Source organism: Ranitomeya variabilis, chromosome 5 (genome assembly GCF_051348905.1).
Source record: "Ranitomeya variabilis isolate aRanVar5 chromosome 5, aRanVar5.hap1, whole genome shotgun sequence".
NCBI classification, from domain to species: Eukaryota; Metazoa; Chordata; class Amphibia; order Anura; family Dendrobatidae; genus Ranitomeya; species Ranitomeya variabilis.
In genome coordinates this window covers 73,476,395-73,499,313 of record NC_135236.1, presented here as the reverse complement: position 1 = coordinate 73,499,313, position 22,919 = coordinate 73,476,395, and the positions used below count along the sequence as shown (strand labels likewise).

The window sequence follows — 22,919 nt, the reverse complement described above, 5'->3', positions numbered from 1 at the left end:
TTCTCTCTTTTTTTTTGGAGGGGTAACGGGATGTCCCCCTCTCCGTTCAGTTTAGTTTATAGATCTTGGCGGCGGGCTCAACAGTCTCTTCCCCCCTCCCCCTTTCACTTTGGCAGTAGGGAGGTGTGTGTTAGGGGCAGACACGTGCAGTTTCCTACCTGTGGCCCCCGATGAGGTTTCGGGAGCAGGCGTGTGTTGTGCTGAGCTTTTCTCCGCCTTCAGATTGGGGGAGGGTACAGACGTCTTTTCGGGAGCTTTGACTGTGATTTCTGTCTTGTTACCGACTCCCTTAAAATACAAAAGTTTAGATGATTACATACCGGTCTCTGTCCCTACATCATGCTGATCTCAGATTACATAGCAAATTCCTGCAGACGGATTCCCTCTAAACTCCCAACAGTCTGCTGGTATTTGCCAGTTATTGCATTTGGTTCTCCTATACAGCTTTGTTTTACCCCATTTCTGAACTCATCTGTTCTGTAATCCCTCTTGGCTTTACCCAAGCTTGACGACCTACTGGCAACTTCATCCCAGCTACTCCTCTGACCATGGGTTAGCATCCCGATTCTGTCCCAGCTAATACCACTACTCTTGCTGCAAGATCGCTTCTCCGGCCAGCGGCTACTCCTTTGATGCAACCCAGGGGGCTCTGTAGTAAGTCTAGATCCCTGTATAGGACTTAGAGGCCAGGGATCTTCTAGGAATTGATAGACGGAGTGGCTAGTACCAAGCCTGTCCGAGAGTGCAGATTTAATCCGCCATCCTCAGAGACATTACAGCTGTCCAACGTAATCACAGCATATTATACCTACAGGCCCGTATTCCTAGGGGCCAAAACAGTTTTGGCACCTACAAGTACAGACCTGTGATTAGTGATATGCAGCCTCCCTACGCCGGAAGATGTGCTTTATATTGGCTGTCAGAGGCAAGTTAGGTCACATCAGGCTTCGGGCTCCCGGTCTGCCCCAATTTCTTTGGGCGGAGAGCCAATGTGCCACAATAGATAAAGCTATACTTGGAGTGCTAGTATAAGGGTATGTGGAAGACCCCTCATACATAATAGAAGAGGGCTAGATCCAAGGTAAAAGGGATCCGCACCGGTCGACCATCCAATATGTATCCTGACCCAATCAATTAATATAAATGGAGGCAGATCTTGGGATAAAGCAGGATCAGTAGACATGCTTCATTTTTGGGTCCCACCGGAGAAAAGGTAAAGGATGTAATATACATTTTGCATCTCAGTAAATATAGATGATGGAGATTTTGTTTTTCATCCTACCTTGGTTGTGTATATGAACTGTTCAAAACCATCAGAAGATGCGTTATGGAGAGCGAGGACGTTTTCTATTTTCACCACAGGTGACATGTTGCACTTCTGAAGGTCAATTGTGCCCTTGTGTAATAAAACCGAGGCTGGAAGCGACTTGCGGGCGGCTGCCGTCTTCCAGGGAATCTTTACTGGAGGAGGCGTGGGCGGCAGCGGCGGCGGCTCCTCTTCCTGAACCTGCTTCCTCTGGCTCTGCCTCCGAGTTTCGGGTAGGGAGTCTTTATTGTCCTTGGATGAAGGGGACTGTACGGGGGCAGAGTGTCTCGACGTTGGAGAGGAGACTTCTTTAGGACCGGCAGGTTCGGCCTCATTACTAGAGGTGGATCTCCGACTCCTCTTGCTACTGATTACTGTTTTTTTGGGTTCAGGAGAGGTCACAGGGTCTACATAAATGAAGGTGTACTGTTCTATCCTCTCCTCCCGTGTCATCCGCAGGGCTTTCTCCGCGTGGGCGATGCCGATATCCCACTGTATGCGCTCCTTCTGAGGGCGAGGTTTCCGCATCTAAAATTAAAAATAGGATGGCAAATTTCACATGGTTCTTTATTCTCAAGAAAGACGTCGGTCCCAGCACCTATCGAACGTTTATCGTAGATCTGCAACATGCCTTGAACCCTTTCATGACACCAGACGTACATATACGTCGCAAGTTGGAAGTGGGTGTATGTAGCGGGCACACTGTGTGAGCGTACCCCATACTCGGCAGGCGATGACTATGTGTTACAGTCAGGACATGCCGCAACTGTTAACTAGTTACATGCCACTGTTGAACTCTGACAGCGGCATTTACCACGCTCTGGCATGGGGTGCGTCATTCTAAGAATCTATCGGCGGGTGAATTCGGGTTGCTGACGAATTGCTATGACAGCTGGGGGTCTGTTGAAGACCTCCGTGCTGGGAGGAGGGGGTGTCCCGGCAGTGTGAGTCTGCAGGCCATGGGCTTTCAGAAAATGTCAGCGGTGAGCCAAGATCTAAATCTGCGCAGACTGGGAACTCCGCTCACTGCCGACATTTTCTGAAAGCCCAGGGCCCACAGCCTTGCACCGCCAAGACAACCCCTCTTCCCAGCCCACAGCATCGCCCCACTCCTACTGCCACCAGCTTCCTGTACAAGAGACCCTCCTTTGACCCCGCTCCCCCGCAACCGCCCTCCCGATAAGCTACATTCGGATTATAAGAATCACACCCATTTTCCTCCCAAATTCTGGGGTAAACAAGGGCGTCTTATAATTTGAAAAATACGGTATGTGGTATCGCCGCATTCAGAAAAGTCCGATCTATCGAAATATAAAAATAATTAACCTGATCAGTAAACAAAAAAATTCTAGAACGCCAAAATTACATTTTTTTGTGGTTGCTTCAATAGCACAAAAAATTCTGTAACAAAAGATCAAAAAGTCAAATCTATCCCAAAATGGTATTAATAAACACATTGTCTCGCCCAGCAAAAAAAAAATTAAAAATCACACAGCGCTATCGACTGACAAATGAAAATATTACGGCTCTCGGGAAATAGTGACACAACCCCAACTGTTTTTTTTTTTGGCAAACATCCTGCAAAAAATGATGCCCTCGTATGTCTATGTGGACAGAAAAATAAAAAAGTTCTGGTTCTGGGAAGAATGGGAGGAAAAAATGTCTTGTCGTGAAGGGGTTCAATTTTGGGTGCTGTTTAGTGGCTTTGATCTGCTTCACAGAGGATTGCTTTTTCATTTTCTTATCATGGCTGCAGCACTTAGACCCGTACCAAACAGAGATCACAGTATAGCCCTACGCTATAGGCCCTGGCCAGGGGGCCAAATATACTGGCATGAAAAAGCAGATAGGTTAAACAGTCTAAAAAAAAAAAAAAATAATAATAATAATAATAATAATCCTCAAATCTGACAAGATTCAATCGGGATAATTTATATAGATTTTTTTATTTTTCTATATCTTGAAAAAAAATCAAAAAACAAATAAAGGACCTTAAGCCTCTCGGACTGGTTGACCACCTTGGCAGAGTCTTCAGCCAGCAGCTGCTCGTACTGCTTCTGTCCCCGGTACTCCCGCATACGTTTCTCGTGCACCCAGGCTCTCTCCGGTTCATTGCTGAAAAACTGGACATGGTATTCACGAGCACCTGGAGGAGAGGAAAGGGTTCGGTCAGCATGATCATCACCGCTAAGACAGGGTGCAGGGGGTTTGCTCCTAGGAAATATAGAACTGGACTGGCCGGCGGCTCTCCTCACCTGAACATGACAGCTGCCCTGCTTGGACAGGGAGAGCTGCCGGCCAGTCCACGCAGTGCGCTCCGATCTTGTTCTGATTTATAGGCCCAAATGACTTTGCCCGAAATGTCAGGAAGGTGTGTACCCAACGCTCAGCACCCCCACCCATCTGCATGAATTACTAACACCCCCCTTCAGTCTCTTACCTCTGCTGTTGATTTTGCTGTGCACTCGGAGCTGAGGGTCAGAGGACACCATACAGGGCCACCAGGGGAACGTTCCCACTTTAGACCAAACCAAATCCCCCACTTGAAACCAAACGCCAGTCCTGACCTCAGAATGGAGCGGAGAGATGGGTAAATGCTGGACCTGGAGAACAGAGTGCTGTTAAGATCACTGGTAACTTCTTAAAAAGTTTAAGAAAACTGAAAAAGATCACACAAAATCTACAGGGATTAAATATCTGACACACTATAATTAAGTTCTCATGGATTTGAAGAGCAGGAAAACGTGCAAAAGTAAAAAAAAACTCTACCAGAGACTAATTTATAATGGAAAAAAAGTTGATAAATTACATTGAAGAAAAAAATGATGTACAATTTGCAAAGCAGTTTTTTTTTCTACTATATTAGCAATCAAAGTATTTGGCACCTAATGAGTTAACACTCACTTGGGCGTAACAAAATTTGTCAGACAGTTTTCAGTGGGGGCGTGTACTTCTTCTCCCTGTACGATGCTGGCCAATCATAAGCAGGCAACAACACAGCAGAAAAAGAACATCCCCCAACTACAGCTCAGAGAAGACTTCTCACTCACTGCATGAGACATATAATAACAAACAGCCGTAATTTCCTGGGGCATGATTTAGTAAGTACTGGGAGTAGAGTAGGATGACCCAACACTTTTCAATGGGAAAAGATGCAGTACTGCTGAGTTTAGCTGTGTCACAATATAAACCCTTCTATCAGCTCTCCGCCTTTCATGGCACGGTCACCTCTGGTGTACCAACCCAAAAGCCACCCTGGCATTTTGGAGATTTGTCAGTAATAATCACTCGTCTGCTGCAGTGAGATCAGAGCAGGGTGTCTTTACATCTCACATATAAGGAGTACAGAACAGACTGCTCCTGTAGAGACATAGTGACACCCTGCTTTGATCTCATTGCAGAGCGAGTGCAAGTTGCTTTGAGCACAGCAGATATAAGTGGACTACTGAGTTCTCAGCTAAAAACAGGCAGTGTGAGGGATGAGCAGTACAACAGAGGAGACCGTGCTATGAGAGGAGAGGTGATAGATGGATTTGTAATGTGACAGCTAAACTCAGCTGTGCTGCCCTCCCCATGCACACAATGACTACTGGACTGTATCTGAACGGTGTTAAGTCATCTGTGCTCCACCCCCAGCACTTTCTAATCATGCAGAAGATGAGACAAGGAGATCAGTGCTGCCTGTCATTACATCTCACACACTGAGAAACCTGCTCTAAGCTATGAGGGGGCGTGTTCTTCTTTACCCCAAATATTGCTGCCTGCTTATGATTGGGCAGCGTCATACAGGAGGAAGAAGTACACACCCCATGGAAAACCATCTGATAACACCCACCAGGACTTAACAAAAATGATCTCATCAAGTGCCAAATACTTAGAAGGGAAATATAATCTCTCTCTTATTTCAAACTCATCTAGGGGGTATAGTGACCATTTTACGCCACAGGTGTTTCACAAACATTTATAACGGGGGGGAAACCAATCACAAGGATAATAGAGGATGGGCCTCACAATTTATTTTGCAAGTTTAGGCCGACGGAAGTGAAGGGGTGTAAATTTGCCAGGAACAGATTGCAGATGCCATGTCACATTTGCAGAGTCCCTGAGGTGACAAAACAGCATAAACAGGTTTTATTAGTTGCTTTGTTTCCCACTAAAAAGTTGCTTTTGCTACAAATTTTTCATTCTCACAAGAGTTAATAGGAGAAAGTGGACCCCACACTTTGTAAAGCAATTCCTCCTTAACATTGTGATACCCCCGCAAGTGCTTAGATGCTACTTTTTCCTCTTACATCAGGGCTCGGATCAGAAGAAAAGCTATTTGACTTTTGAAATGAAATTCTGGCTGGAAGAGATTGCTGACGCTATGTCACATCAGCAGAGACCCTAAATTGGTAGATCGGCAAAAAAAAAATAAATCACACCACACTGGTGACCTTGTACCAATCAATGGGTTCATCTAATGATGTATTATATTAAAGGAAATCTATCACCAATGTTTTTGTCACCTGGTCTGAGACCTGTATAATGTAGAAGCAGAGGCCCTGATTCCATTTGTGTCCCATACTGGGCTGCTTGCTGTAGTTTTAATAAAATCAGTTTTATCAGCAGGAGATTATCACTAAAGGACTAGTAAACCTGCTGCCAGGTAGTCCTCCTGCTCTATGTAACCCCACCCCCACCCCTGATTGGCAGCTTTCTGCTTATGCATACAGAAAGCATCCAATCCGTGTTCTGGGCGGGGTTATGCACAGCTCAGCATTCAGAGCACTGCTATATCTGCAGCAGATAAAACAGAGTGAAAATTGAAAACATGGCACGTTGGCTCATCCCGCTACAGCAACGCCAAACATGTGAATGAGAACTGTGGTTTAGGCACAGTGTGGGGAGAGCAGCATTTGCATGAGGGAGTGCAGCTTCTGCGGGATTGGTTTTTCGGGGGGGGGTTCGATGTCGCTTTTCCAGAACTTTTGAGCTACCAGGAATGAATGGAGTCCAAGGTGTCAGAGTGCCTCATTAGGGCCCGTGCACTCGACCAGATATATCAGATTTCAGTTTTCACAAATATCACTTGTACCCACGATATTCTATGGGGTCGTGCACACATCTTTTTTTTATTTTCCTCAGAGTGGTTTGAAAGAAGGAAGAAAAAATATATATATTTTAATATATATATATATATATATATATATATATATATATATATATATATATACACATATATATACACATACACAGTACAGACCAAAAGTTTGGACACACCTTCTCATTTAAATATTTTTTTGTATTTCCATGACTATGAAAATTGCACATTCACACTGAAGGCATCAAAACTATGAATTAACAGATGTAGAATTATATACTTAACAAAAACGTGTGAAACAACTGAAATTATGTCTTATATTCTAGGTTCTTCAAAGTAGCCACCTTTTGCTTTGATGACTGCTTTGCACACTCTTGGCATTCTCTTGATGATCTTCAAGAGGTAGTCACCGGGAATGGTTTTCACTTCACAGGTGTGCCCTGTCAGGTTTAATAAGTGGGATTTCCTGCCTTATAAATGGGGTTGGGACCATCAGTTGTGTTGTGCAGAAGTCTGGTGGATACACAGCTGATAGTCCTGCTGAATAGACTGTTAGAATTTGTATTATGGCAAGAAAAAAGCAGCTAAGTAAAGAAAAACGAGTGGCCATCATTACTTTAAGAAATGAAGGTCAGTCCGAAAAATTGGGAAAACTTTGAAAGTGTCCCCAAGTGCAGTGGCAAAAACCATCAAGCGCTACAAAGAAACTGGCTCACATGAGGACCGCCTCAGGAAAGGAAGACCAAGAGTCACCTCTGCTTCTGAGGATAAGTTTATCCGAGTCACCAGCCTCAGAAATCGCAGGTTAACAGCAGCTCAAATTAGAGACCAGGTCAATGCCACACAGAGTTCTAGCAGCAGACACATCTCTACAACAACTGTTAAGAGACTTTGTGCAGCAGGCCTTCATGGTAAAATAGCTGCTAGGAAACCACTGCTAAGGACAGGCAACAAGCAGAAGAGACTTGTTTGAGCTAAAGAACACAAGGAATGGACATTAGACCAGTGGAAATCTGTGCTTTGGTCTGATAAGTCCAAATTTGAGATCTTTGGTTCCAACCACCGTGTCTTTGTGCGACGCAGAAAAGGTGAACAGATTGACTCTACATGCCTGGTTCCCACCGTGAAGCATGGAGGAGGAGGTGTGATGGTGTGGGGGTGCTTTACTGGTGACACTGTTGGGGATTTATTCAAAATTGAAGGCATACTGAACCAGCATGGCTACCACAGCGGCATGCTTTTCCATCCGGTTTGCGTTTAGTTGGACCATCATTTATTTTTCAACAGGACAATGACCCCAAACACACCTCCAGGCTGTGTAAGGGCTATTTGACCAAGAAGGAGAGTGATGGGGTGTTACGCCAGATGACCTGACCTCCACAGTCACCAGACCTGAACCCAATCGAGATGGTTTGGGGTGAGCTGGACCGCAGAGTGAAGGCAAAAGGGCCAACAAGTGCTAAGCATCTCTGGGAACTCCTTCAAGATTGTTGGAAGACCATTCCCGGTGACTACCTCTTGAAGCTCATCAAGAGAATGCCAAGCATGTGCAAAGCAGTTATCAAAGCAAAAGGTGGCTACTTTGAAGAACCTAGAATATAAGACATAATTTCAGTTGTTTCACACTTTTTCCAGTCCACCACCTGACAGCACCATTGGAGGACGTCCTTCTTATCCGTAGTGGGACAGGAACCACAAGTTAAAAGGACCCTCCCCACTCCACCCATCAGTGTTTTTCCTGTCCCACTGCGGATAGGAACTGCAAGACGCCCTCCGACGGTGCTGTGCAGATGGTGGGGATCGGGGGGCCCAGCCTTTCCCTTCCCCGCCGCAAGATATCTGCGGCTGATACCTGCCATGGGGGGTCCCTCAGCCTCCCCAGTGTAGCGCTGCTCCTGGGGTCCGGTCCGCTTCCTCCTCGGGGGGCTCTCGGCCCGGGTGCCTGCATGCCGGGAGGTGTATGCGGCGACCGCTTCCAGCAGCGGCCGGCTCCAGCGTGCGGCCGCGGTTTCCGGGTCCAGCGGCCGCGTAACTTCCGGTTGCGACGACCGCGTCACTTCCGGTGCGACCAGCATGGAGGATGACGCCGGCAGCAGCGCCGGCCTCGGTGAGGGGCTCAGCGCGGTCACCGCAGCGGCGGTAAGGAGGGCAGGATCAACCAGGTAAAACCTATATAATCTCACCAGGGGGGTCTGTATACCGCCGGCCATCCTGACAAAGGGAGCACTCGGCTATACGTAGAATTGTCACTAATGGAGGAGACTGCCAGACCTGAGGGGACTGACCAGCTTCAGGGGCACGTGAGTGGGCTATGCAAAGCCATACCACAAAGCTCACCCCTCCCCCTGCTTCCTACTTACGGTGCCACGTGTCTCTATTTTACCCTAGGCTGAGCCTTCCATCCCCACAGCCGAAAGAAAAAAATCGGGGAAAAATAAATGCCCGATATGTTCCACTAAGTTTCCGGAAAACTGGCGGAAACCATTGTGCAAATCATCACATCCAAAATTGTGGGTGATGAGCAGACAGCGCTGCTATCCAGTATGAGGACCATGATACGACAGGAGGTTCAGGCTTCTATCTCAAGCTTGAATCTTCCCCAGGCTACTCAGTCAGAACCGCAGACTTCACGGAAGAGGCCGAGGGAATCTAGCCCCTCTTCCGAGGGTGAGGTTTCGGGGGATTCTGACCAGGAAGAAAGAGACGGATCTGTGGGCAGAGGGAAGAGATATCTCTTCTCCGCAACAGACACGGATGAGCTTCTTTATGCTGTGCGTAACACCATGCAGCTACAAGATACACCAGAGGAGACCTCGATCCAGGACGAGATGTTTGGCGGATTACATGCCCAAGTGACAAAAGTCTTCCCCGTCAACAACCACATTCGTTCCATGATCCTGGAAGAGTGGCAGGAAGCGGAGAAGAAGCTAGTGATTCCCAGGGACTTTAGACTTCGTTTGCCCTACAACCCTGAGGACATTAAAGTGTGGGATGAAGTTCCCAAGATCGATGTCCCACTAGCAAAGGTGAAGACCTCAATCCCATTTGAGGACTCTTCCGCATTAAAAGATCCTATGGATCGTAAAGCAGACGGTTTGCTAAGGAGAACTTGGGAGTCCTCCGCGGCAATAATACGGGCCAATATAGCGGCAACCTCCTTAGCCCGGTCAATGCACTTATGGATTGACGATTTAGAGGATCACCTCAAAGCCAAAACTTCCAGAGAGGTTATCCTTAAATCATTGCCATTGCTCAAACTCGCAACAGGCTTTATGGCAGACGCTTCTGCCGAATCTGTAAGGTTCGCGGCTAGAAGCGAATACCTGTCTAATGCGGCCAGAAGAGCCATATGGCTTAAAACCTGGTCGGGGGATCTCCAGTCAAAAAATAAATTGTGTGGAATGCCATTCTCAGGAAATAAAGTATTTGGGCCAATTCTAGACGATATTCTAGAAAAGGCCTCAGATAAAAAGAAAGGTTTCCCTGAGGAGAATACCAAAAAATATCAGCCCTTTCGTAGGTCCCGACCTGGTCAGAGGACAGACTACAAGGGGAAAGGGAAGACTGGGAGGTGGTCTTATCCCAAGGGTGGAAAAGGTAGAGATTCCATCTTCCCTAGTGCAGGTACACCAAAGTCAAATAAATGACATAAAGGTGGGAGGTCGATTACAGAAATTTCTAGGGGGTTGGCAGAAGGTGTCCCAGTATCCTTGGATTCTACAAGTAATTGCACAGGGATACAAATTAGAATTCTCCGGCAGTCCCCCAGAAAGATTTGTAGTAACCCGACCTTGCCCGCTCTCCGACTCCTCCATGTGGACAAACATCCAGGAGCTGTTAGAATTAGAAGCGATTGTGCCAGTTCCCATCTCAGAAAGAGGCGAAGGCCATTATTCTCATTTATTTTCAATAAAGAAACCGTCCGGGGACTCCCGGACGATTATAAACTTAAAACCATTAAACAAATGGGTACGGTACAAAAGATTCCGGATGGAATCTATAAGATCCACGACGCCTCTAATAGACAAAGACATGGTAATGTGTACCCTAGATCTGAGCAATGCATACTATCATGTCCCGATACACCTCTCCTACCAAAAATTCCTGAGGTTTGCCATAATGAACAGGGGGATTGTACATCACTTTCAGTTCAGATGTCTCCCCTTCGGGCTTGCTTCAGCGCCCAGGATCTTTACCAAGCTGATGTCGGAAGTGGTGGCCTATCTGAGGAATCAGAATGTGACCATAGTCCCATACCTGGACGACTTCCTGATAATGGCGAAATCACAGAAACTCCTCAAGATAGACTGCACTTTCACCCTTTCCATCCTACAAGAGCTGGGGTGGATTGTGAACTGGAAAAAGTCCTGCCTGGTCCCAAATTCCAGAATAAAATTTTTGGGGGTGATCTTGGATTCCAACCTAAGAACATCTTTCTTACCAGAAGACAGACAAGAGGCCTTGATCAGACACATCCATCAATTCAGAAGAAGTACCCCCTCCATAAGAGATGCAATGAGGATACTTGGCTTCATGACAGCATGCATACCCTGTGTGAAATGGAGCCAATTCCACTCACGGGAGTTGCAAAGAGAAGTCCTAGGATCCTGGAACAGGAAACAGAGTTCCCTAGACAGGAAGATGCTTGTGTCTCCGTCAGTGAAGAGATCCCTAACCTGGTGGACCAGACCGAGGAACCTGAGAGAGGGAGTACCGTGGGTACTCGATCCCTGTGTTACGGTTACCACAGACGCCAGTCAATACGGATGGGGCGGTCATATAGGAAGAACATACTACCAGGGAGAATGGACTCCTCAGATTGCGGCAAGATCATCGAATTTCAGAGAGCTGTATGCGATCTGGAAAGTGTTGAGCCAGGCCCAGTCATTGGTCCGAGACAGACACGTGAGAATACTGTCCGACAATGTCACAGCAGTGGCATTTCTGAGACACCAGGGAGGTCCGAGACATCCACCACTGCACCACTTAGCAGACCAGATTTTCAGGTGGGCAGAAAGATCTGTCAAATCCATCTCGGCAGTTCACCTGGAAGGTACCAAGAATCAACTAGCAGATTTCTTGAGCCGAAAGTCGGTACATCCCGGGGAGTGGGAACTGAACCCGGAAGTATTCAGCTGTCTATGCCAGAAATGGGGCACACCTCAGGTGGACCTCTTTGCCGCCAGGTCAAACGCAAAGGTCAGAGCATTTTTTCTCTGAATCCTCTAGATGGAGCCACAGCAGTAGACGCCTTGTCTCAGTATTGGGGAGAAGGCCTCCTGTACGCCTTTCCGCCTCTTCCTCTGATATCGAAGACACTCAGGAAGATACGAGACGAGAGAGCAACTGTAATCCTGGTGGTTCCCTTCTGGCCAAAAAGAAGCTGGTTTTCTCTACTGTCCAGGATGTCAACAGAAGAACCAGTCTTTCTACCGAACAGGCAGGACCTTCTGCTTCAGGGTCCGGTGTTCCACAAGAATCCAGACTCTCTGCACCTATCTGCTTGGATCCTGAACGGCAAACCTTAAGATCCAGAGGCCTGTCAGAAGAGGTCATTACCACTCTCCAGGCAAGCAGAAAGCCGGTGACTTTGGCGATTTACAACAAGATCTGGAAGCGGTATTGTTCCTTTCTGGGAGAAGGTCATGTGGATACTTCAAAACCAGATATCCCCAAGATCCTCGATTTCCTGCAACTCGGATTTGACAAGGGCCTTCGGCCTAGTACTCTAAAAGTACAGATTGCAGCACTTAGTGTATTTTTTGATACATCACTAGCCTCCCATCCCTGGATAGCAAGATTTCCAGGGCCACACAGAGAATGAGGCCACTTGTGAGGAAATCAACTCCTCCTTGGGACCTAAACCTGGTCCTTAACACTTTGTGTAAAACCCCTTACTTACTGTCAGAAGATATGGACATAGCCAATCTCTCCTTTAAAACCGCCTTCCTAATTGCCATCACATCGGCTAAAAGGCTAGGGGAGATGCAGGCTCTTTCTATCCAGAACCCATATCTTCAAATCTTTGACGACAGAATAGTCTTCAAACATAACCCAGCTTTCCTCCCCAAAGTAGTATCATCTACCAATATAAATCAGGAAATAATCCTTCCTTCTTTCTGCCAACACCCTAAAAACGCAAAAGAAGGGGTCTACCATAACCTTGACGTTAGGGAGACTGTTCTAAAATACCTGGGGGCGACAGAAAGCTGGAGACGGGACACTAACTTATTTATTCAATACGGTGGTCCAAATAGGGGTTGCAAGGCAGCAAAATCAACCATTGCTAGGTGGATTAAAAACATGATTAGCCTAGCATATACAAACCAAGGGAAAGATCCCCCGGATACTCTTAGGGCCCACTCAACACGAGCTATCTCTACATCATGGGCAGAGAAGGGGGGAGCCTCAGCTGAGCAAATCTGTAGGGCGGCGACTTGGACTAGTCTTTCTACCTTTGCTAGACACTATAAAATAGATGTCGTATCAGACCAATTAGCCTTTGGTAGGAAAGTCTTACATGCAGTAGTCCCACCCTAGTTAACATCCTTTGGTATTCTCCAATGGTGCTGTCAGGTGGTGGACTGGAAAACGGTAATTAGTTCTTACCGGTAATTGTATTTCCAGGAATCCACCTGACAGCACTACTAGTTCCCTCCCACTGCAAACTTTTACTACTGACTAATGTGATGTAACATTGGTGTGTAATTGTAAATAAACTCTTTTTTGCATTCATCCAGATGTGGTACTTAGAAAATCACTGATGGGTGGAGTGGGGAGGGTCCTTTTAACTTGTGGTTCCTGTCCCACTACGGATAAGAAGGACGTCCTCCAATGGTGCTGTCAGGTGGATTCCTGGAAATACAATTACCGGTAAGAACTAATTACCGTTTTTGTTAAAGGGAACTTGTCACCCCCAAAATCGAGGGTGAGGTAAGCCCATCAGCATCAGGGGCTTATCTACAGCATTCTGTAACGCTGTAGATAAGCCCCCGATGTATCCTGAAAGATGAGGAAAAGAGGTTATATTATACTTACCCAGGGGAGGTCCGGTCTGGCGCCTCCTATCTTCATCAGATGACGTCCTCTTCTGGTCTTCACGCTCCGGCGTAGGCGTACTTTGTCTGCCCTGTTGAGGGCAGAGCAAAGTACTGCAGTGCGCAGGTGTTGGGCCTCTCTGACCTTTCCCGGCGCCTGCGCACTGCAGTACTTTGCTCTGCCCTCAACAGGGCAGACAAAGTACGCCTACGCCGGAGCGTGAAGACCAGAAGAGGACGTCATCCTATGAAGATGGGAGGCGCCAGATCGGACCGCCCGCCCAGGTGAGTATAATATAACCTCTTTTTCTCATCTTTCAGGTTACATCGGGGGCTTATCTACAGCATTACAGAATGCTGTAGATATTTAAGCCCCTGATGTCGGTGGGCTTAGCTCACCGTCGATTTTGGGGGTGACAGGTTCCCTTTAAGTATATAATTCCACATGTGTTAATTCATAGTTTTGATGCCTTCAGTGTGAATGTACAATTTTCACAGTCAAGAAAATACAGAAAAATCTTTAAATGAGAAGGTGTGTCTAAACTTTTGCTCTGTACTATATATATATACACTGCTCAAAAAAATAAAGGGAACCCTTAAACAACAGACTATAGCTCCAAGTAAATCAAACTTCTGTGAAATCAAACTGTCCACTTAGGAAGCAACACTGTTTCACAATCAATTTCACATGCTGCTGTGCAAATGTAATAGACAACAGATGGAGATTATTGGAAATTATCAAGACACCCTCAATAAAGGAGTGGTTCTGCAGGTGGGGACCACAGACCACATCTCAGTACCAATGCTTTCTGGCTGATGTTTTGGTCACTTTTGAATGTTGGTTGAGCTTTCACACTTGGGGTAGCATGAGACGGACTCTACAACCCACACAAGTGGCTCAGGTAGTGCAGCTCATCCAGGATGGCACATCAATGCAAGCTGTGGCAAGAAGGTTTGCTGTATCTGTCAGTGTAGTGTCCAGAGGCTGGAGGCGCAACCAGGAGACAGGCCAGTACACCAGGAGACGTGGAGGGGGCCGTAGGAGGGCAACAATCCAGCAGCAGGACCACTACCTCAGCCTTTGTGCAAGGAGGAACAGGAGGAGCACTGCCAGAGCCCTGCAAAATGACCTCCAGCAGGTCACAAGTGTGCATGTCTGCACAAACGGTTAGAAACCGACTCCATGAGGATGGTCTGAGTGCCCGATGTCCACAGATGGGGGTTGTGCTCACAGCCCAAAACCATGCAAGACGCTTGGCATTTGCCACAGAACACCAGGATTGGCAAATTCGCCACTGGCGCCCTGTGCTCTTCACAGATGAAAGCAGGTTCTCACTGAGCACAGGTGACAGACGTGACAGAGTCTGCAGATGCCGTGGAGAGCGATCTGCTGCCTGCAACATCCTTGTGGTTAAAGTAAAATTATATTGAGGGACTGTGATGTGCATCTAAAAGGAATCCTTTTATGTTGCCAGGCTAGTGCAGTGGTGAAATTATGCATTGTTTTATTTTTTATTAATAATATCATTTATATAACTGATTAAATGAATATTAATGAAAACTAAATATGAATCATAATGAACTTAAAATGGAGAAAAAAAAATCTTAACTAAAAGAATAAATGATCAGTATGTGAGAGATTATTGCAATAAAATGGTATGTAAGTATAAATAAGGATTTAATTAGAGTACATACCGTGGGAAAATAAAACACTCATCTGCTCCCCCGGTATCTGCTCTAATAAAGCCCTTGTTTTTACTATGGTATGTTCTATTATAATATTGAGATTTCCTGCCTGATGAAGGAGTTGGTTCAACTTCGAAAGGCGCTGACAAACCGCAGGGTCTAATCCTTCCATCACGTCTTTCAGATTTCTTGAATCCAGCAGCGCAGACGACTACTCTCATCCTCCTGCCAATTGTCAGCACGGAATCAGTGCTCCAACTAAAGTCCCGCCGTGAATCATTTACACCTTCACAGCTGCTTGTCTTCCCTCTATCTCCACCCCCTTTTCTTTGATTGACAGGTCTGGCTTCATGGAGTCAGAGAAGGAGACGGGTGGAGATAGATGGAAAACAAGCAGGTGAGAAGGTGTATGTAAAGGATTGTCCCCGAGGTGAAGCGCCGAGCGGCAGGACTGTCATTCTGTGCTGACACAGTCCCTTTAAATGGTCACAGTTGGCGTCAACACTGCTCGTGACCGATGCAGGAGGGTGTATAACATCCCGCAGAGCTGACAGCCGCCTCTAATCTGCTCAGTCGCCAAAAAAATATTGGAGAGGGAAAAGCAGGTTACGCCAGGCTCTGTACAGACAGCTCGATGGCAATGATCGTCAGATTGCCCCCCGGCCGGCTGGCTACATGCCCCCAGTGTAAGTGACAGCAGCTTTTATTAGATTCTGTGAGGTGACCATGTAAATGAATCATGTACATGTTCCCCAAAATACAAGCACATCATTTTATTTCAAGGGTTTTTTTTTTTTTTTTCATGCCACAAACTTTATTAAAAATCAGAATTAGAAACCTTGCTTTTTTTAGACTTATACGTGCTGTCCTTTCAGGTAAGAGTTTTCAGCAGTCTCTATCATCAGAGGCAGGATTACAATGTCTGGTAACACCCTGCTGATAACACAGGCTCCATCAATCACTACTGGTGATGGCACAGCTCACCTCCTCTTCCTTTCACAATGACCACTCAGGGTATAGCGGGTATTACAGGCAGATAGTTAGCCATTACCTGTCTGGTTTTTGGTTATTTGACCACGGGCCTAAAAACGAATAGTCCTGGATCTACCCTTTTACACAAAGTCAATAGGTCATTTTCTAATGCCAAAGTCCTTAGATGACATAAAAGGGGGCAGCACAGGTTCACTAATTTCCATATTGGGCCAAAGACGAGCGATCTACAGCTGTCTGATGGTCCCACTCACCTTCGGATGTGGGACTGAGAGCGGCCAGATTGCTCATTTAAAGCCACAACAGCCCTGGCAGTTAAGGAGTTAAAACGTGAACGCACAGTCTCCCAATATATGGGGTGTAGACCTTGGTGGCTGATTGATCGGCTTCGGAAAAGTGATAGGTCAGCGCTAATTCGGCTGGATCACGGGCACGTGGCCCAACTCTCTGCCAACAGTCATGAAAAGAAGCCAGCGTGGAGACACAAACCTGTCGCAGCAGGAGAAGGCTTTTTTATTTAATAGGCTATAATTTAGGGAGGAGGCTCAAAAATTAGGAGACTTCGGTTCACAGATGGCCTGGAGGAGAGTAAATGGGGTTTTACAGCCTTTCGTGTCTGATACTCCACTTCAGGAGACCGGCTGTGCCACCTGGCAGCCAAGCTAGTGACGGCCGGTATGGTTAGTAGCCCCTCATGGGTACCCCAGAAATGGCCACCCCGGCACTAGACAATGCCCCACTGCATGGTCCCCCTCAGATTCAGCTTGATCTGGTATAGGTAGCGTATTCACAGGAGAAGTCATCAATGACAGTGGAGGTCCGCGGTCTGCTACCCCTGCCAGTCAGCACAGTAACAGCGTGGAAACCGCCTTCATTTTTCCCCACTGGCACAGCATGGATGGGTATCGGTGCCTGGTCTTGCAGGTGGTGCGGTGCCAGGCACATTGGGGGCAAGAGACTCTCCTGTGTTAGTAATGACATGGACAGCTGCGGAGGCTTCAGGAAGGCGATATCCCCCCCATCCACTGCCAAAGAATAGGTGATAAATGGAGGAACGCTGAGGGTCCACACACTTGGGCAACCACCAATTGAGAAAACAGGAGCCCAGTATGTATGGAGAGCATGCATCACTCCCAATAATAAAGCAGTGATCATACATGCCCAATACTACGGCTATGTACGTTCACACGAGGCCCCTTATTCTTGGGATTGGTGGGGCATAAAATCACCAGCTACTCTAAATAGGCGGAAAATGTTAGTATAACCCATTGTACAGCAGGGGCCTGTTTACACTGCAAAGTTACCTTTCCTTGGAGACCATCTTCCGGTGTAAATGTCTCTTTCAGACCCTTCACCGAAATAAGTCATGAAAGTTTAAGGCTATGTGCACACGTTCAGGTTTTTTCGCAATAAAAACTCATTAAAAACGCATACATTATGCATTCTATCATTTAGAATGCATTCTGCATGTTTTGTGCACATGGTGCGGTTTTTTCCGCAAAAAAACGCATCGCGGTAAAAAAAGCAGCATGTTCATTAATTTTGCGGATTTTCCGTGTTTTTTGCGCGATTCTATGCATTTGGAAAAAAACGCACAAAAACTCGGTAAAATCGCATGCGGATTTCTGGCAGAAATGTCCGGTTTTTGTCAGGAAAATTTCTGCCACAAATCCTGACGTGTGCACATAGCCTAAAAGGTAGTCCGTAGATATTAGAAGTAGGGTGCCACTAATTATCTAATGCAAATAAAAAGACTTCGCAAAGGCAGAGAGAGGAATATTTATTAAAAGATAAAAAAGATGAAGAATGTTGAGTTTCAGTGAAGCCCAAGTTCTACTTTCATGTGAAACATGCGGCTACCAGAGCTGAGCGTGCCGGTGTGGGGCGGTGGAAGGGCGCAGCTGCCGGCAATCAGGGGAACATTCCTTCATCCATCAATGCTACAAGATAAATGGTCCGCTTAAAGAGAACCTGTCACCATGAAAATGCTGTCCAATCTGCAGGCTCCAAGTTATAGATCAGGGGGAGCAGAGAAGATTGATATGTAGTTTGCAGTATAACCTGGGTTTTAATCATTTAATACTCTTTGTCTGGGATTTTCAGTCCAGAGGGCGGTCCTCGCTGGGATTTTCAGTCCAGTGGGCAGTGATATCAGTGACTGACAGCCTTCCATGTACAAGTGTTCATACAAAGATAGCTTCACACCGCCCACTGGACCAAAAATACCAGAAAGAGCAAAGGTTCACATGATGACAACCCAGGTTACAGCTCATTTCCACCTGCGATGAAATCAGACGAATGCAATCTGATATTATTATAATAAAAAAATAAATAAAAATAATCGGATTATAGTCAAACCAATGCTATTCTATCATTGTGTGTTCATCTGTGTTTTTTTTTTTCCAAGCTCAGATCGGACTTAAAAAAAATAAAAAACCAAAAACCCAGCATGCTGCGATTGTAATAGGATCAAATCCCACAATAGAGGTCAATGGGTGAGAGGAAAAAACAAAAAAAAAAAAACACACAACACGGCACTTGGACCATGCAAATGCTGTCCGATGGTTTTTTTGTTTTTTTTTTAACACAGATTGCATTTGAAAAGCTGGCAATGCATGTGCCGCATACAGTAATGTCACACTGACAGGTTAGGATAGAATATATATATATATCACTGATATAGAGATTATATATATTACATATAGAAAAGCCGGCAATTCATCTGCCGTGTTCTGTAAAATCACTGCAGGAGCCAACAGGATAGTAGAGATGGATTACATACAGAAAATGCATATAGAATAGGTAGATATATAGATGTCAGTGACAAATACAATTAGGAGAGTGTGTGCAAATTACTGGACATGCATTTAATAAAAGATTATTTTACAGAAAAAAAAAAAAAATGGAGTGGGCTCCCGCATAATTTTGTTAACCAGCACTGGAAAAGCCGAAGGCTGAGGGCAGATGCTTATAGCCTGGGAAGGGGGTTATACCCATGGAATGCCCCAGGCTATTAATATCAGCTCACAGCTGTATAATTGGCCTTTAATGGCTATTGAAATGGGGGTCATCCTATAATTAATAACCAGAAAAGGCTATGCAGACAGCTGCAAGCTGATATTAATAGCCTAGGAAGGGGCCATAGATAATGCCCCCCCCCAGGCAAAAAAAAAACCATCAGCTCACACCAACGTCACATAGGTGTTCACTGGCTGTGAATTTGCAGGACTTGTCTAATGGCACTGCGAGCAGGAGAACGTTCTCACGCTCGCGGTGCCCTCAGATAGGCAATAGGAGTTCATAGAGAGACACTGAGCACACGGTGCTCAGTGTCTGCTGGATGACAGGATGTATGAACGCATCATGGAACCATGCCGACTGCCATCTAGATGTAGCAGAGCTAGACCCGTCGTGGGACAAATGGATTAGCAGCATCTCTGTGGAATGGTGAGAATTTATTTTTTCTGTTTTAACTCTTTTGCAGATGGCACAGGCATCGGGGGAGTGGGTGAGGTTGTAAGTATGGTTTAATTGAGATTATCAAAAGGAGTCTCTGTCATTCTTTCAATTAAAGGACTTTTTTCTGGGTGTCCGTTTTCATACAATGTGACTATGGGGTTAACAATGGGGGCATCTTATTGACGCCTCTCCATTACTAACCTCGGGGCTTGATGTCACCGGGGAAGAGTGAAGCTAAGGGCCAGAGTTAGCGCATCTTAGATGTTTTTAGCCTGGGGTGGGGGCAGAATCCATGGCCCCTTCCTAGGGTATTAATATCAGCCTGCAGCTGTCTGCAACAGCTTCCTGTTAAAATAAAGACTGCCGTCATGGGACAATCCCTTAAAATTAGAGAGAAACAAAAACAAACACTTTGCTGACACAACCATTTCAAGCAATAACAAGCCAACGGTGAACACGTCATTTCTTATAGTTTTGCAATCTGCTGTGCCTCAGTTACTCCTCCTGGAAATGTGTGAAAAACTTTTGGGTGAAAATATGGACCAGACACTTTCCAACCACCCTGACAGGATGAGACCGATGTGGGGACAACAATTATTGACACCGAGCCAAACATTTCCAGGAGGAACAACAGCAACGAGGCCAATAATGTGACATCCATACAAGTATTGTTCAGACCCATTCACTTCTGCGCTGGCACATATTACACCAGACTCCATTGCCTTGTGAGATATAGGTAAATGATATTTTGATATCTGATGGAGTTCCCTATCAGATACAGTTTGGCCCTAAAATACTTGCTCCAAACTCAGCGGCCACCTGAGGCGCTGACCCTGTGTCCCCCAGCACCAAGTCCAGCAATTATCCCAGAGGGTGTGAAATCTATCTGGCTTCCTTTGTTGGACTGAGGCTGACACGCAGACATATTGGCACCACAGACCCCAGGCTCAACAGCACAAGTCTCTGAGATTGAATCTAGAAAATGACCTATAATAAAAGACTGCAATATCTCTGAACCTAGCAGAGCACAATCGGAATCTGCATTCCTTTCCCCACAAGCCATACCATGCAGCCACCTCTAGAACTCTGCATTATTGAGTTATAAAGCATAGCTACCAGGAATTAAATACGGTAGCCGTATTTGGTCTCCCTGCACAAATAAAATCAAGCAGAACCCAATGGGGCCGCCGCCGTCCCATTTAGAGCGTCAGGCGGTTCTGGCCAGAAAACCATGCTCAGATATGGGATGAGTGAGACTGCACAGCCCAGGGGTTGGTGCAGCATTTGGGAGGGAGCAGCTTAGGGGACAATAGGCAGCTCCTCATTTTGGACTTGGCTGATGTGGCCAGAGAATCAAGTAACAAAATTTGGACCTGCGATTCATGTCACATGCTACATAACACGGTAATTGTAATTATCCGTATCCTACCCTTGTACTACATTCCTGTCTGTATACTTGTATATTTGTTCTTGTATGTATACATACACATCTTTTTAGTGCACCTTTCGGCGGCTAATATAAAATTAATCTTGGGCTGCTCTTTTAGCTCGATTCACGAATCCCCATGCTCGGTTGGTTATTATACTCTACCCAGGAATGGTTTCTGACCCGATGTAAGCCTGTTAGGCAGGGCTTGTATCCAATGAGGAACTGGTGGCAGCACACCGTACTGTTAGGGCTCATTTCCACTGGCGAGGAAAACGGACGAGTGCAATCCGATAAAAAAATCGGATTGCACTCGGACCAATGTTATTCAATAGGTGTCTTTTCATTTGCGATTTTTTTCTCAGCCGAAATCGGACTGAGAAAAAAAATCGCAGCATGCTGCGATTTGCTGCGAGTCTCGGACGAGACTCGCCAATGCAAGTCAATGGGTGCGAGAAAAAAAACGGACGGAATACGGACCATCCGTATTCCGTCCATTTTTTACGGATACATCACCATTCTGTGGCCTAGAACACTGTCCATGGTCCTGTAAATGACTAGAAAAATAGTTGCAGAGAAATAAAACGGATTGCATACGGATGTCAAACGGATGGTGCGATTAAAAATCGCATTGCACTCGCATGACAATCGCATACGCTACATCCCTTTTTTCGGTCCAGATTACGGACCGATTTGTCTCTCGCCAGTGGAAATGAGCCCTTAGTGAGGATCTCAGACAGCGGGGAGAGAGAGATAGATAGACAGACACACACATATATATACCCAGCCTGGACTGGTGATATACACTGCTCAAGAAAACTAAAGGGAACACTAAAATCCCACATCCTAGATATCACTGAATGAAATAATCCAGTTGTAAGTCTTTATACATTACATAGTGGAATGTGTTGAGAACAATAAAACCTAAAAATGATCACCGTAAAAATCACAACTAATATCCCACGGAGGTCTGGACTTGGACCTGGACTAAAGCATCCACCAACTCCTGGACAGTCAGTGATGCAACATGACGCTGGTGGATGGTGCGAGATATGATGTCCCAGATGTGCTCAGTCGGATTCAGGTCTGGGGAACGGGCGGACCAGTCCATAGCATCAATGCCTTCCTCTTGCAGGAACTGCTGACACACTCCAGCCACATGAGGTCTGGCATTGTCCTGCATTAGGAAGAACCCAGGGCCAACCGCACCAGCATATGGTCTCACAAGGGGTCTGAGGATCTTATCTCAGTACCTAATGGCAGTCAGGCTACCTCTGGCGAGCACATGGAGGGCTGTGCGGCCCTCCAAAGAAATGCCGCCCCACACCATTACTGACCCACTGCCAAACTGGTCATGCTGAAGGATATTGCAGGCAGCAGATCGCTCTCCACGGCATCTGCAGACTCTGTCACATGTGCTCAGTGAGAACCTGCTTTCATCTGTGAAGAGCACAGGGCGCCAGTGGCAAATTTGCCAATCCTGGTGTCCTGTGGCGAATGCCAGGCGTCCTGCACGGTGTTGGGCTGTGAGCACAACCCCCATCTGTGGATGTCGGGCACTCAGACCATCCTCATGGAGTCGGTTTCTAACCGTTTGTGCAGACACATGCACATTTGTGACCTGCTGGAGGTCATTTTGCAGGGCTCTGGCAGTGCTCCTCCTGTTCCTCCTTGCACAAAGGCTGAGGTAGCGGTCCTGCTGCTGGGTTGTTGCCCTCCTACGGCCCCCACCATGTCTCCTGGTAGCGCCTCCAGCCTCTGGACACTACGCTGGCAGACACCAGAAACCTTCTTGCCACAGCTCGCATTGATGTGCCATCCTGGATGAGCTGCACTACGTGAGCCACTTGTGTGGGTTGTAGAGTCCGTCTCATGCTACCACGAGTGTGACAGCACAACCAACATTCAATAGTGACCAAAACATCAGCCAGA

The 22,919-nt window shown here is 46.4% G+C and overlaps 1 protein-coding gene across 4 annotated transcripts in view; it reads right to left on the bottom strand.

Annotated features, from left to right (window-relative positions):
• NSD3 (nuclear receptor binding SET domain protein 3) overlaps positions 1–22,919 on the bottom strand; it is a 121,988-nt gene that overhangs the window by 81,797 nt on the left and 17,272 nt on the right. For 3 of the 4 annotated variants that reach the window (XM_077262246.1, XM_077262247.1, XM_077262249.1), the window contains exons 3-6: positions 3,747–3,909; positions 3,298–3,452; positions 1,283–1,834; positions 159–288 (exon numbers count right to left, since the gene is read on the bottom strand). In XM_077262246.1, the coding sequence (XP_077118361.1) occupies positions 159–288; positions 1,283–1,834; positions 3,298–3,452; positions 3,747–3,909 (1,000 nt within the window). The remainder of the gene's footprint in view (positions 1–158; positions 289–1,282; positions 1,835–3,297; positions 3,453–3,746; positions 3,910–22,919) is intronic. The other variant, XM_077262248.1, reaches the window with a different exon arrangement.